The sequence below is a fragment of the Neolamprologus brichardi genome, chromosome 5 (genome assembly GCF_056152115.1).
Source record: "Neolamprologus brichardi isolate AB-2024 chromosome 5, ASM5615211v1, whole genome shotgun sequence".
Classification (NCBI taxonomy): domain Eukaryota; kingdom Metazoa; phylum Chordata; class Actinopteri; order Cichliformes; family Cichlidae; genus Neolamprologus; species Neolamprologus brichardi.
Genome location: NC_142108.1, coordinates 1,828,634 through 1,845,331, shown reverse-complemented (window position 1 = coordinate 1,845,331; position 16,698 = coordinate 1,828,634). Strand labels below are relative to the sequence as shown.

The following is a 16,698-nucleotide window of genomic DNA, read 5'->3' as shown; positions in this document are numbered from 1 at the left end:
TTAACAGCACTAAATGTGTGTTCAGCAAACACCAGAGAATGCATTTCTACCGACGCCCGCTTGCGTTCAGATGAATGTAACTGGGACAGAACATTCACAGAAATCTATAAATATTCCCACAGCTCCAGTGACAGGCATTGTGGTTATTTATAAATCCCATTCAGCTGAATGTGCCGAACGCTGCGTCACAAATCCCAAACAATCGCACAGATGCAAAGAGTGATCTGCAACTCCCCACCACAAGCATCAGCGCCATGCAGAAAATTGAACAAATTTTTAATTACAAACAAAACAATAGATGTTTCCAAGACAGAGCAGAGACGGCGGCTGCACAATCAGGCAGTGTAGTTGCAGAGACAACTAAATCCCCAAGCCCTATTGTGAGTGACTTCAACACAGCTAGCCGGAAATTTAAAAAAAACAAACAAAAAAAACATTTATTCAAGTAGATGTGTGACAATGTGTGGTGCAGCAGCGATAAAGCAGAATGGAAACATGAGTAAGCAACAGGTTTAACGATCTAGGGCAGCAATTTAGGAGGGGACGGACGCATCAGTACGAAAGTCGACATCAAAGTGAGCCTGGATGAAATGAAGACGCAGCTGACTGAGTGGGGTGAGGCTAACTTTGCCTGCATGCCGATCACACACACACGCAGCCACTCCCACCGCAACTTCAGAGGCACCGAGGAGCACAGCCATTTGTCAAGGGCATTGTAGCTTAACTAAACCAGCCGCTCACTTAACATCTCAGCACTGCATAACAAAATTAATATTTTGTAGCATCAGGCAGTCTGTCATGAATTAAGCAACTTAGCATCTGATGGGAGGATTGTTGTCTTATAACAGAAACAAAAGCACAAAAAGACAAGACTATTTCTTACCTCACCAAGCTAAAGACATAAAGACATAGCATGCATTTCAAACTTGATTTTTTTGCTATTCAAATGACCTCCAGTTGAGATTAAACATTTACTACATTAAGTTAAATCTAAAATGGAAAACGCTTAAACCAGGGCAGATTGTAAAGATGCTAAAATATAATCTAATTTCACTAGTAATTACTGACTATTATACAGTGGCTTGCAAAAGTATTCGGCCCCCTTGAACTTTTCCACATTTTGTCACATTACAGCCACAAACATGAATCAATTTTATTGGAATTCCACATGAAAGACCAACACAAAGTGGTGCACACGTCAGAAGTGGAACGAAAATCAGACATGATTCCAAACATGTTTTACAAATAAATAACTGCAAAGTGGGGTGTGCGTAATTATTCAGCCCCCTGAGTCAATACTTTGTAGAACCACCTTTTGCTGCAATTACAGCTGCCAGTCTTTTAGGGTCTGTCTCTACCAGCTTTGCACATCTACAGACTGAAATCTTTGCCCATTCTTCTTTGCAAAACAGCTCCAGCTCAGTCAGATTAGATGGACAGCGTTTGTGAACAGCAGTTTTCAGATCTTGCCACAGATTCTCGATTGGATTTAGATCTGGACTTTGACTGGGCCGTTCTAACACATGGATATGTTTTGTTTTAAACCATTGTTGCCCTGGCTTTATGTTTAGGGTCGTCGTCCTGCTGGAAGCTGAAGCTCCGCCCCAGTCTCAAGTCTTTTGCAGACTCCAAGAGGTTTTCTTCCAAGGTTGCCCTGTATTTGGCTCCATCCATCTTCCCATCAACTCTGACCAGCTTCCCTGTCCCTGCTGAAGAGAAGCCCCCCCAGAGCATGATGCTGCCACCACCATATCTGACAGTGGGGATGGTGTGTTCAGAGTGATGCGCAGTGCCCATTTTGGTCTCATCTGACCAGAGCAGCTTCTTCCACATGTTTGCTGTGTCCCCCACATGTTTGCTGTGTCCCCCACATGTTTGCTGTGTCCCCCACATGTTTGCTGTGTCCCCCACATGACTTGTGGCAAACTGCAAACCGGACTTCTTATGGTTTTCTGTTAACAATGGCTTTCTTCTTGCCATTCTTCCATAAAGGCCAACTTTGTGCAGTGCACGACTAATAGTTGTCCTATGGACAGATTCCCCCACCTGAGCTGTAGATCTCTGCAGCTCGTCCAGAGTCACCATGGGCCTCTTGGCTGCATTTCTGATCAGCGCTCTCCTTGTTCGGCCTGTGAGTTTAGGTGGACGGCCTTGTCTTGGTAGGTTTACAGTTGTGCCGTACTCCTTCCATTTCTGAATGATTGCTTGAACGGTGCTCTGTGGGATGTTCAAGGCTTGGGAGATCTTTTTGTAGCCTAAGCCTGCTTTAAATTTCTCAATAACTTTATCTCTGACCTGTCTGGTGTCTAAATCCAATCGAGAATCTGGGGCAAGATCTGAAAACTGCTGTTCACAAACGCTGTCCATCTAATCTGACTGAGCTGGAGCTGTTTTGCAAAGAAGAATGGGCAAAGATTTCAGTCTGTAGATGTGCAAAGCTGGTAGAGACAGACCCTAAAAGACTGGCAGCTGGAATTGCAGCAAAAGGTGGTTCTACAAAGTATTGACTCAGGGGGCTGAATAATTACGCACACCCCACTTTGCAGTTATTTATTTGTAAAACATGTTTGGAATCATGTCTGATTTTTGTTCCACTTCTCACGTGTTCACCACTTTGTGTTGGTCTTTCATGTGGAATTCCAATAAAATTGATTCATGTTTGTGGCTGTAATGTGACAAAATGTGGAAAAGTTCAAATACTTTTGCAAGCCACTGCAAGACAACTGCATTTAATGCAACAATTTATCAGCCTACCTAACAAGGAGCCAACCTATCAGCAAATTAGATGACTAATATAATAACAGTCACTGATGTGTATCCTCAGTTTCACATCAATTTTGTGTTGCTTAATGCATGAAAAATATTTATGAAAAAAAAAAACACAGTGGAAATGTTGTTCTAAACGTTGGTATCAGTATCTGTTCATCCCATTCAAACTCAGTATTGTGACTACCCGGAGCAACACAGATGTGGTCAACACTGGCTCTGATTAATCCTCCACTCAACGGCAAAAAGAGGCATGGGAACAAATTATCATTTGAAGTCAAAGATAAGAATGTTGCTTGAAGTGCAGAGAAAGATGTTAGTGGGGTGGTGGTGATATACCTGCTTGCAATCTCACTCTCTTGGCAATTTTAAATGAAAAATTCTTAACATGTTTTGAAAAAACGAAAGTATTCTTGTTTGACTTCAAACCATAGGGTCAGGGTTCAGGGTTGGGGTCATCGTTGATCAGAACGGTTATGTTTTAGCAAGTAAAAACAATTATGTTGTTACTTGTGTTACAAAGGTTCTTCAGTTATCTGTGCAGCAGGCAGAACGAAAGGAAAAAATAAATCAGACAAATGTGTATTTATCTTCCTGCGCACTTGAGCTACAATCAGCTGATTTGAGTTCATGTGCAGGAAAATAGTGGAGCGATCTACAGCAGGTCGCAGCAGATGGCCCCGCCCCTCCCTGATCCTGCTTCTGCTGGAGGTTTCTTCCTGTTAAAAGGGAGTTTTTCCTTCCCACTGTCACCAAAGTGCTGCTCATAGGGAGTCATATGATTGTTGGGTTTTTCTCTGTATGTATTATTGTAGGGTCTCCTTTGCAATATAAAGCGCATTGAGGCGACTGTTGTTGTGATTTGGCGCTGTAGAAATAAAACTGAATTGAAATTGAACTGTAACAAAATCAATGATGTTCATGTTTCTGCAGTGATGATCGCTTTGAAGTTTCCTTGGGTAGGTTATAAGCTTAGCTTTGTGTTGCTGGCCGTGTGTTCATACATGAATAGTAAAGGAAAGCTTGTATGTGTGTCCTCATTAGGACAGGGATGTGTGTTGGTGTGTGGAACTGTAGTTTATATTGTCTGTGAAGGTTTTCAGTCATCCAGGTCATCATAGTCAAAGGAGCTTGCAAAGAAAAGCGTCTGGACTTCTTTAAGTTACTTGAAGACGTTTCACCTCTCATCCGAGAAGCTTCTTCAGTTCTAAGGTCAAATGGTGGAGAGTCCCAGATATAAACCTAGTGGGAGTTTCCCCCCACAGAGGGACAAAAGGACCCCCTGATGATCCTCTAATCGCCTGAGCCAAGGTGTGAAACTGGGTGTGGGTCCCAATCAGCCAGAGTTTCGGGTGAGTTCATTGTGAAACCTGGCCCCACCTTATCATGCGAATTCCTGAGGTCAGATGGCCCAGGATGTGAGTGGGCGTTAAGGCGTCTGGAAAGGGATCTCTGGGAAGGGTTTTCTCCAAGCATGACATCCCGGTGTACTTCAGACCCAGCAACACACTCAGACAAAAACTGGTTCACCCGAAAGACAAAACGCCAAAACACAGACTTAACAATGTGGTGTATGCTGTACAGTGCAGCGAGGAATGCCCAGACCTCTACATTGGAGAGACCAAACAGCCACTTCACAAGCGCATGGCACAACACAGAAGAGCCACCTCCACAGGACAAGACTCAGCTGTCCATCTGCATCTTAAGGATAAAGGTCACTCTTTCGAGGATGCCAATGTTCACATTTTGGACAGAGAGGACAGATGGTTTGAAAGAGGAGTGAAAGAAGCCATCTATGTCCACTGTGAGCGACCATCTTTGAACAGAGGCGGTGGTTTACGACACCAACTCTCTGCCATCTATAATCCAGTTTTGAGATCCCTCCCCAGACGCCTTAACGCCCACTCACATCCTGGGCCATCTGACCTCAGGAATTCGCATGATAAGGTGGGGCCAGGTCTCACAATGATCTCACCCGAAACTCTGGCTGATTGGGACCCACACCCAGTTCCACACCTTGGCTCAGGCGATTAGAGGATCATCAGGGGTCCTTTTGTCCCTCTGTGGGGGGAAACTCCCACTAGGTTTATATCTGGGACTCTCCACCATTTGACCTTAGAACTGAAGAAGCTTCTCGGATGAGAGGTGAAACGTCTTCAAGTAACTTAAAGAAGTCCAGACGCTTTTCTTTGCAAGCTCCTTTGACTGTAGTTTATATTGTTAACTGGTAATTAGGTGACGGTGCACTTCCGGTAAAACATGTTCAGAGTAACGAGAAAGTAATGCTGAGTAGTGTAAGAAATTACTTTCTCTGGTGAGCAATTAACAAATAGTGCACAACCATCAGCAACAACACATTTAGATGGTTTGGTATTGTTTGTTACAGTATTCTGTGATTCTCACCGCATACTTCATAATAGTAGGGTTGAGACTAAATCGCCAACAAAATCCGACCTGGTGTTACAAAGGCCCTACTTGAAAATCACAGAATCTAGAGGCACTAATTTACAGTTTCAATTAGCTTGTAAATAGTCTGTCTTTTTAGAACAGGAACAACTTCCTATGATTCTCATTGTTTTTCACATTTATCCAGTTTTTTTGATGCAAAGAACTTCGTTTCTTCACTAGCTAATGGAAATATTGGAACACTTTTAATGCAATCAGCACACCATGTTCACGGTGTATAGTGCACGCACACACACACACACACACACACACACACACAAATAAATAAATAAAAAAACACATCAGGCTTCAATGAATCAAAATGGATGCTGACTCGTGCACATGTTGCGATGATAAGAGCAGAGCACAAAGTGAGAAAATGAATCTTAACCTAGACCAGGCACACTCTTTTGTTGGATCTCTGCTTGAAGGCCACACATAATAAAAACATGACGCCATCACCAGTTCATCAGCAGTTCTCAATGTAAACGGGTTTTACGCTGATAAAACCCTACAGAGGGACATCAGGTTCCAACTGTGCCTTCTGGAGAGTGCAGATAGAAGAGAAGGAAAAGATGAAGTGGATACTGAGGTTTACAGAAAACCATTTACACAGATCACTACCTGCTGTCAGATTCACATCATCTGATGGAGCTCAAACTGGAAGTAATCTGGACGCACCTCCACTGGCAGTGACCGTATCAACAAAAATAACAGTTGCCTAAAACTCAAGTAACATCCAGCTTTGCAAGCCTGGAGTTACACTCACTGAGCTTTCATTAAAAAGCATAAAGCATCCAAAAGGAGCTGGAGAAAAATAAACAAGACAAAGCAGACTGTAGTGAGACACGAACATATTGTCTTTCAGTATGTGGCTTAGTGGATTTGGGCTTTTTCCCAAATGCAAAATTACTATGGTTGTTTTTCAGAATTGGCAATATGCCTGGTTAAACATTACCAAGGAGGGGACACCTGCACATTAGTGAGTCTGAACAGAACACCCACAAACAAATGCAATCCTAGCCAGACGTTTGCACTAATGAACACAATCCAGCACATTTACAGCTGCAAGGTCTCGAATAAAAGAGCAAACTGAAGCTGGTGGTCAGTCGTGCTGACCCATGGACCCTTCAGCTCCCCTACGCTCAGCTTCTCCTACTGACTCAGATGCAGTTCATACAGGTTGTACATCAAAGTTCCCCAAATTTTATATCAGAAATGATTAAAAAAATGCTATTCTACATAGAAGTAAATTCAGGAACAAAGACTGGGAACATTTTGATGCTCAATTACAGTGGGGGGGGGGAGAGAATTCTCAAATGATGAAACACATACCTGCTTTAAGACTGTAAGGCACAATGACTGGTTTTGTTATCATTTTTTTTTGTTAAGTACTGCTTATGTATTGGCTTTGTTGCTGATAATAGTTTAGAGAAAAACACAAACAGCTCTCTGTGACTGTCAACTTTGAATAACAGCACATAGTTTTAGTTAAAGAATTACTTTTGTGTACATTTCAAAGAACATTTTTGCTTTTGAAGTTGAATGACATGAATGATATGATTTGAAAAATAATCTCTAGTCACCCTTTAAACCAACTTTTCTCTGATTGGCTGCCCCTGTCAAACAGAAGATTTGAACAGCAGGTGGGCGGGGCTTCTGTAGTTGGAGTTTGCTGTGTGCCTGAGAGGGTCACATTAAATATATCCCCACTTGGATGCCGGTTTAGCTCATTTGGTAGAGCAGGTGACCCATATTTTGATGATGCATCCTGTACCAGTTTTGCATTCAATGAAATCATTTTCCTTCTTTGAATTTCTTCCTCGGCTAGATAAATGTAGTCGTGGGCTGTGTGCGCTCAGGTGTTTGGAGCTGACCAATAGGAGCAGCTTTAGCAGGTAAATTTGCAGGATGTGTTGCTGATCTTAACTGTGGAGCAAAACCGGTTCGAGGGCTGAGGTAAGAATATCAGGCACACTGAGAAGAGCAGGTCTGTCTTAGATTCCTATTTTAAGCAACACAGCTTTGGCCATCTTTGTTGAAATTCACTACTGTGTGTTCTGCACTATTATTATTATTATGCACTTTATTAAACAATTTCAGTTTTATTATTATTTGCTTGAAAATGCAATAATGGAGAGGAAAGAGCAGAATCACAGCGACTCTGCAAGACGACCAAAGTCCAAAAGAAGGGAGTAATCTTATCTCAGCTGTTACCTTTTCCTGCTGCTGACACCCTTAATCTTATTTCCACCAAACATAAAAGCCAATAATCTGTCTCTAAAGCTGATCCACTATATGGCTGCATATTGCTTCACAGTGTGACTTCTACCTGCAGCAGTGTGTCACCACGTCTCTCTGTAATTTTAACATAATTGCATTCATTACCCAGTCTGCACACCTACGTCTTATTGTAAGCTCCAGCTTGACCCAAACTTCATTTGGAGCACAACTCCCTGGGCAATTGTAATTGATGTGCACTTGCTCTTCGTGTTCCTCGGCAAACACTTGTTAATAGAGCAGGACAGCTCAAGACCTCGCTGTAATCGCAAGTGTTTAGCGCTCATTCTTTGTGCTCACTTCATCACCATGCCTAATTACAATCAATAAACATGGTGAGCAAACATTAATCATCAGGGCTTTCGCTATTTCCTTTTACAGACCAAAGCCCAGAGGGTGAGGTGTCTTAACCTCATCTTTGCCACCGTCCCACAAACCTGCCTTTAGAGCCGCTCTCGAGCACAGTGCTGGATATTCCATAGATATAGCTAGGGTGCTGTCAGGAATAAAAACCCTTTGAAATTGCCATGAAGCTTTTGAAGCCCGTGTCCCACTGCTCAGCTCGCTGAGGGTTTTCATCTCTCCCCATCTCTCCTCATTTGCAGAGCTCTCAGGGCCTCACTGAGCAGCTGTAATGAACTCCACGGGAAAAAAAATGAAAAGAATCCATAGAGGGGAGGACTGTAACGGACAGCCAGTCAGTCATGCACTGTATATGCTGCAGGTTGCTTTATGCAAACAAGCTGCTTGTAATAATCTACAAATCTGTTTAAGAACAGCAGGGTTTGTTACTCATTTTCAAACATATTGTTCAATACTGAAGGGGAGATGCGCGCCCTATTTATCCTGCAAAGGAATGCACTACCCCACTAAGCTTCAGCTTCGCAGCTCTGGTCGTAATGGGTGTTGTTCATTTTTTATCTGAGCGGATTTGAGGAGGCCACCCATAAGCTAGCTCGCAGCAGGCGATGGAAGCTTTCACCAGCAAACAGAAATGACTGACAAACACTGAAAAGCAGAATGGGGAATGGAAAGATCAGAAATGAGATGTTTTATCAGGCTGATAAAAACTGTATGGACTACCACCAGGACAGAAACAGCTGTAATGGAGACAGACTGTCAGAAAATGGGCTCACAAATTCTTGGGCTGATGAATAGTTAAAAAAACAAAAGCAAAACCCTTCAATTTACCCAAAAGATGCAGACTTCCATTTGCGACAGGGGTAACTCCTTCTACATGGAGGGGCAAAAAGGTTTAGAGGGATCTCAGAGACTTCTACGGGCAATGAGGCGTGCCGCCTGCAACATAAAAAGAGAGAGGCATGTTGAAGTGGTTCATAATGCACATTTTGTGAAGTTCAAGACATTATAGCAGCACATTTTCACTCAGAACCAGACAGCAAGGGATGCATGGGCGATGACATGTTGCAGCATGAACTGTGGAGTACTGTACCCGCTCACTCCCACCAAGCTGAATGTTGTGCTTGGCAGAAAGAGAGATTACTTCAGTCCACTGCCTGCAGCATTTTAATGCCTTCGAATCAGAGCTGAGAACTCGCATATATGCACAGTGGGCTGAATCAGCACACAGAGCTCTGAGCCAGGTAGAGAGCAGAGAGAGGAAGAGGAGGAGGAGGAGGGAGGCAGGAGCTGAGGCGTGATCGAAATGTACCAGGCTGAGAGTAACGTGAGACGATAGCAGAGGACAGGAAGGAAGAAGAAGACAAGAGGAAGCGGTTCAATTACTCTCTATTATCTACACTGTTAGCATCAATGACCTTCATAGCTCCAATCTGAAGTGTCAGTTACTGTCTATAGTAATTACCAATTTTGTCATATTTTAAGAAAATGATTTAAAGGTGCTGCACGTAATAGAGAAACCTGAGGAGGAGCGTCGTATTTAAATTAGAATCACTTTTATATCCACTGTACAAAGTCATCGTCTGTGGCTATTTTCTCCAAGAACATCTTTGTACGTCTTGTATAAACCCGCTGTATCGCTCACACTCACACACCAAGCTGCTCATTTTATAAATAAATGATGATTGTTTCAGTTCTTTCCAGGAGCCTGTACAGAGGAGGAAGTTCACCTTCAGGATTTCTAACGCGTGTAAATACAAAAGATGAACAGGTCCACTGTGGCATCATGCATTGCTTAGTGAAATCCCGTCGTTAAGCCACGAGCTGAGTGGCTTTTTTGGCTGTCAACATCTTCGAGTTTTCACACCACACATGACAAGCAAGGTTTGGATCAGACAGGGAAACTCTGACGGAAGATTTAAAACTAGCAACTGAGACCATAAAATCATCAAGAAAGTGTTTGCTTAGATTACTTATCTCTTCCTGAATGTAACCAGGCAGGTTTTGATTCCTAAACTAAACCAAAATGTGTCTGAAAAGCAAAATGAACAAAAAACAACAACTCACCAGCAAAATCTAAATATAATAAATCACGATAACCTCACATTTTACACAAGACATGAACTCCAGTCTTCTCTTTGGCCCATTTGTCCACTATGTTTTCCTCCCCATGTGGGTGTTAATGCTAACGTGTTTCTTTAAGTCATCATAACAAGCAAACTACCCAGTACCTGAACCGTTTGACCTGGTTTACAAAAAATGCAAAAATGTGGCAATACTTTGCTTAATTTATATTACATTACAATATATTTGTCATGCTCCCTGTGCCTCCCCGGCCAGCCCAGTGTGGCCACAAGTGTTTGTGTTTCTGTCTCTCTCCTACCTGTCTGCCTGGGCGGAGCTCTGATTGGGCACCCACCCTTGGCCCACGCACCTGCAGCTGATCTCGAGTGAATTGCAGTTGATCTCTGGCTCTTCATAAGGCTGGGGCTCTGAGCTATTCGTCGCTGGAATTTCGGTCGTGTCCAAATTCATGGGCTGCATCCTCCTGAGGCCGCATTTGTAGACCGATTACGTCACAGCGACGCGCCGAAGGCTGTCCAAATTCGTAGACTCCTCCGAATGCAGCCGACAAATGCGTCCTCCTTTTCCCTGGATTTGAAGGATGGGTCGGGTGTGTCCTTCTTCCCCACCATATCCCAGAATTCATAGCGCGGCCCAGCCAAGCTCCAGTTTCTGGCAATGGCGGCCGCTACTAAGTTTTAAAATTACTCTTATTAATCTTTCTGGGCCACAAAATAAACTTTAAACATATTTTCAGGCGAGAATGTGGGTGTGTAAACTTCAAATATCTGCTCGGTTTGTCAAGATATGACATATTTGCAAAAGTGCTTCGACGTTTTCGGTAACGTCTGTCACCCCACCAGCTGAACACAAAAAAAGGAGAAAGATTTCGGGGTCCATTTTTGATTTTCGTGCCGTGGCGCTGACAACCAGAAATACTCTGAATTAAGGGCGGGAGTAGATCGAGAAGGCTAGACCGTCCAATTCCATAGCCGTTTACTTCCGGCCTACCCAACCTGCTGAGGACCCGGCCCACGTAGACCGCGAAGGCCGGGTCCTCAGGAGGATGCAGCCCATGAATTTGGACACGTGTATTGAGTGACCCTCGTCAGTATTGCCTGGCTTCATTGTGAATCAGCTGTTCCCGTGCTTGCCGCTGACTTACCCTCGTCTATGTTTATAGGTTTATCTGGACCTGCCCGTTTTGATTCCTGGACTCCTGGAGTGTGAGTGGGTTGCTCGTGGGAGGAGTGTTTGGACAAGGAGCGGAGCGAGTGCGAAGAAGTGTGTTTCCCCCCTATTGATCCCCGGGACCCTGGTGTTTCCCCCCCCTTCACGTGTACATAGCGCACCGGAGGGATTAATAAAGTGTTGTTGAACCGTGCTACCTCAGTCTGTGCTTGAGTCCGTCCACCACCGTGACAATATTAGCTGGGATGTATTTATGAAAGGACAGGCTAACCCATATGGAAAAGATATATATATATATAAATCTTATATCTTATAAAGTTTGTATCTGTCTTGTGTGAAACTTGTATGAAAAGCATACAAGAGTGAAAACAGATATAAGATCCCTTGAAAAATTATATAAATGAATCTTCTATGTTTTGGATACTTACTAAAACAATATATGAAAGTAATGAGAAAGTGGCCACTTTCATGAGTAAATCATGTAAGTTTTTACTATTTCTTTTCCATATGGGAAATACTGCCAATCTCTAATAAGTCAAAAGTCTGATATTTCTCTGAGGTACATGTAACAACTCAGATTGAGATCATGTTCTCATAACTGAAATAGGATTTAGGAATTGGTGGGTTGAAATAAAAAGAATTCTGAAATCCACCAAGCAACGATGACATCATAGAGCGAGGACACTTGGGTGGCACGGTGTTGTGCGGATTAGCACAATCATCTTAACAACAGTGTTCTCTCTGTGCTCGTTTCTTTTACATGCAGCTCTGGTGTGCACGTTAGATTAACTGGGGAATCTAAATTATTCGTAGGTGTGGATGCAAAACAGCTAAAGTGCTGTTTGATTATATAATGTGGCCTGAAGTATAGAGCACTCTGAATGACCAGTAACACTAGAAAACTGTTATTTACATGTCTTTCATTTCAAAGAGCATACACTTGTTCATAGAGCATGTTGTTCACAAAATGTTTTTGTGAAAATAACCTCGCAGGATCCCAGAGAGTCAAGTCAACGCTTTGCTAAACAACGAGGAGTGAGGAGGCAAAGTGGGATCAGGAACCAGCCATCGGGGCGAATACTATACTGCCCATAAATAAACCAGCTATACATCTCCCCTCGGTGTCTAATTGCTGCACCTAGCTGAGAAACGGAAGCAGTAGACACTTGTCATTGAATCCCTTACAGTGAGGACTGATGCCAACTGGTCCACTAGATAATGTGCTGCTATCGGATGCTGAGGACGTGCTGGTCTGCTGACAGTACTGAGCCTGTTCACACTGTACGCTCACAAGTCCTGACCTCCAAACGTAGCAAATGTACTTTTAAGGGAGGTTTACCTCACAGAGGGATTTTAAAGACTTTCCCAAGTTCTGAGAATAAAATGCGCTATGTTCTTTTCTTTTTTTTAAAGTCCTTGCAAAGTCATTCTTTGGGGACTGATATTTTCCTCTTTCTCTACCCTGTGTGATACTCCCACATACATCAATCACACAGAAACAGAACATTTTCTGGTGTCAGAAGAGCTCCGTAAGCAGCAGTGCAAACGCAGAACTGATGCTTAAATGGAATCAAATGAGATTGGGCTTGATGAACTTGTAAACCTTTGAGCTTAATTAACTTCAAGAGGTATTTCTGTGAGGCTGATACATAAACAAGCATAAAAAATATGCTTTGATCAGCTTGATATAAGCACAAGACTGTATGTGAGGAATACCAATAGTGGTTTAACATGGAAAGGATGACGATTTTCAATAGGATTCCTAAATAAAGCTAAATAAATATTTGTCTTGATGCATGCTCAATCATCCAGGTAAGCAAATCTCCCAAAGTTGATTCTGTTCATCTGGACGTAGTGTTGCATCATCATCCAAGTGACTTCTTCAGTCTCAGCTGACTGCAGGTTCCCCCAACCTTATAAACAGTACATTTGCACAATGACTGAGACTAGCACCACTGAATGAACAATGGGCTGGGAGGTCAGTTCCTTGATCATTAATATGATCATAAACAGATATTCCACTGTGGTAGATTCCTACACAAACTTGGAAAACAGTCAGCTTCAGCAAATCTCCCTACAGGGAAGGAGGCAACCTTGTTTATTCAATGGTTACTGTTTATAGTAACCATTGTCCTTAATGTAAATATGTAAGTAAAATTGTGTATGTTTCTGTTCTGTGCCCTGTGTACTGTTTGTTTGTATATGTGTCTTTTTGGCTGCTGGTACAACCAAATTTCCCCTTGTGGGACAATTAAAGGATTATTCTATTCTATTCTATTCTATTCTATTCTATTCTATTCATTCACTGAGATCAGCAGCACACTTTCCAGTTGGAGAGTTAAAAATACAATACAATCCACCCCTCACAACTCATCAGGAAACTGATGGATAACCACTGCTCATCTACAATCATCTACAATCACAATGTACCACAAGGCTGTGTGATGAGCCCTTTCCTCTACTCCCTCTTCACCCACGACTGCAGACCTGCTGATGGTTCCAACACCATCATTAAGTTTGCAGATGACACCACGGTGATTGGCCTCATCAGTGACAACGATGAGGCCGCCTACAGGGAGGAGGTGGATCGTCTGGCTGAGTGGTGCGACACAAACAACCTGCTGCTTAACACAGAGAAGACCAAGGAGCTCATCGTGGACTACAGGAGGAATGCTGACCCACATCCACCCATCCACATTAAGGGGACGGCTGTGGAGCGTGTGATGATCAAGATCCTGGGAGTCCACATCTCCGAGGATCTCATCTGGACGACCAACTGCTCCAAACTGGTCAAGAAGGCTCACCAGCGCCTCTTCTTCTTGAGGACTCTGAGGAAGAACCACCTGTCCTCAGACATCCTGGTGAACTTCTATCACTGCACCATCGAGAGCATCCTGACCAACTGTATAACAGTCTGGTACGGGAACTGCTCTGCATCGGACCGGAAGGCGTTGCAGAGGGTCGTGAAAACTGCCCAGCGCATCGCCGGAGCACCACTTCCTGCCATAAAAGACATATACAGGAAGCGGTGTCTGAAAAGGGCTGGGAAAATCATCAAAGACCCCAGTCACCCATCACATGGACTCTTCACCCTCCTGCCCTCTGGGAGGTGCTACAGGAGCCTCTGGACTAAGACCACCAGGTACCGGAACAGCTTTTTTCCCACAGCTGTCAGACTCCTGAACTCTGCCTCCTGACATCTGACCCACGTTAACACATGGACTGGACATACACACACCCACAACCACCTACACACACACACAATGGACAACCGTACCCTCAAACACACAATAATAACATGGACTGAACCACCGCTCACAACCACCAGCACTTTATACAGCCTCTGTAGAAATTATCCACATATCTCACTTATCTGAACTGCACTACTGTATAGCTCTGTGTAAATAATCATTCTGTACATAAGATAGTTTTTAATCCTACAACTGTTTATAACTTGCATAGTTCACATTTCTGTATAACTGTATATCTCAGATTTCTGTATAGTTTTTTATTTCATATTTATATCATGTTCATAGCCTGTACATACTTATAGTTATAGAATATTCATAACATACTTCATACCGTGTACATTATAACATACCATAATAGACCCATTTCTGTAACATACTTACATATCTATATTATTGCTAATATATATTGTAATATATCTATATCACTAAAGCACTTCTGGATGGATGCAAACTGCATTTCGTTGCCCTGTACCTGTGACATGTGCAATGACAATAAAGTTGAATTCTATTCTATTCTATTCTAAAAAAATGACTCTGTAATGTTTTACAGTATCATGAGCTGCAAGTTCTAACTTGTGAATGATGCAGTTCGGGTTGATCTTTTTTTTTTTTAATGCAGCTGCACCGTCACACAAAGGCATCAAACTGTGCACATAATTTCTTCAAAGCTTTGCTTTGCAGCAAGAGTTTCTGCATGATGTCTCAGGCAGAGACCCCGGTGCAAAGCTGCAATTCAATAAGATGAAATACCCAGCTGCACATGTCACCACTGTTGGGAATTCTGAGGTCAATTATGCAGTATTCCAACGCTCTGAATCCAGTTTGTCTTTTATTTAGGTGTCACTCTGAAATGTTAGTGCTTTGGCTTAATGCAAAGCTGGAACATCCAGACACACAGAGCACTGAAAGTGAAAGTTTGTGATTTGACTGATGTTTGTGATGTAGATTGTTTCAAGATACCGGGCTGAAAAATATTAGTTTAATGATTTGACAGATATCTGAAAAACTAAGAAATCAAATGCTTCCTTACTTTAGTGTACATTTACACAGTGTTTAACAACTTTATCAGGAGAAAACACATAGAAATGTGTCAAAAACTTGTTTGGAAATACAATTTAATATTAATTTTTTAAATTTGAGCTGGCTCAGAATCGTCTGAGAACTCAGAAATGAATCAAGGACAGCATTCAAACACTAAAGCTAACATTTTTAATAGTCCCAATTCAAAGCATTCTCGTTATTCTAATAAGCAGATAACTTCTGGTTTGACAGTGTTCAGTCTGATGTGTCCTCTTCACCTTGGTGAAAAAAGTAAAAGTAAATCCTCTGAAGGCACTGCACTTGTGATTGGAAGACCCTGTGTAAAATGTAAAGCAGCACAGTAGTGTGCTGTGTGGATAAACATGCCCTACAGGACAAATGGGTTGTGGTCTTCTGTGACCTGGAGCTGCCAGTAATAATCTCTCCTCCGTGGAGGTTAAGTCCTGGAGGAAGATTTCCCACTGCCTCCCACATAAGCCTTCTGTTATCACAGGAATGCAGGTTCTGCAATCGCTAAACACTTCCTCCCAAAACCTGTAAACTACAAAGTCTTACAAAGTGGTTTCAAGGACTAATTGAGCGCAGTAATTGGGGGATATGCTAGATAATCATTTACAGACCCACACAATCATAATCAATACATACATATTTATTTTTTATCCTCAGTAGGAATAAAATTTCCCAAAACACCACAAACTGATTGACAATATTGAACAGTCTAAAATGAAAACAACTAAATCATAAAATGACTGTCAGCTTCATTCAACTTTTAAATTCACATTAAGCCAAAGCTTGATGTGAACGTTACTGTTTTAGAGTGAAAAAAGTCCCTGAACTCCCAGAAATATTCCTACTGTGCCAACCACATGCCTAATCTTTGACATCAGAATTCCCTGCAAATGTAAAATCTTCAGCTTATTCTTTCATTTTATTAAATTGCAGCTTTGCACTGGGCTGCTCCCTGCAGCATCCTGCAGTTATAGGAAGCACCTCTGGAGAAACTACAAACACGGGTTGTTGGCTTTACAAACAGTAGTGCTGCTGCGGTGCTGGGTCCATGTAGCGGCGTAGGCACGCTCCAATGTGAAAATATCAACCACACCAATTATTCACTTAATCATTCAGAAATGAGAACTTAGAGTCCAAGAATTTGTAGAAGAGCTTACAGAGATGTTTTCACACATTATTAACTCAAACTGGAAGTCAGTCTAAATCTGACATGTAGATGTCTACTGTGGCAGAATATTTATTTATTTTTTCATAAATTATATAAGTACAAAGTACAAAGTGAGGTTGAACA

At 42.4% G+C, this 16,698-nt stretch overlaps 1 protein-coding gene across 1 annotated transcript in view; it reads right to left on the bottom strand.

The window, feature by feature from the left end:
* The window catches only part of iqsec1b (IQ motif and Sec7 domain ArfGEF 1b), a 247,316-nt gene that overhangs the window by 142,618 nt on the left and 88,000 nt on the right, over nucleotides 1–16,698 (bottom strand). Inside the window, exon 2 of the mRNA XM_087840477.1 lies at nucleotides 8,683–8,790. Coding sequence (XP_087696603.1) covers nucleotides 8,683–8,790 — 108 coding nt within the window. The remainder of the gene's footprint in view (nucleotides 1–8,682; nucleotides 8,791–16,698) is intronic.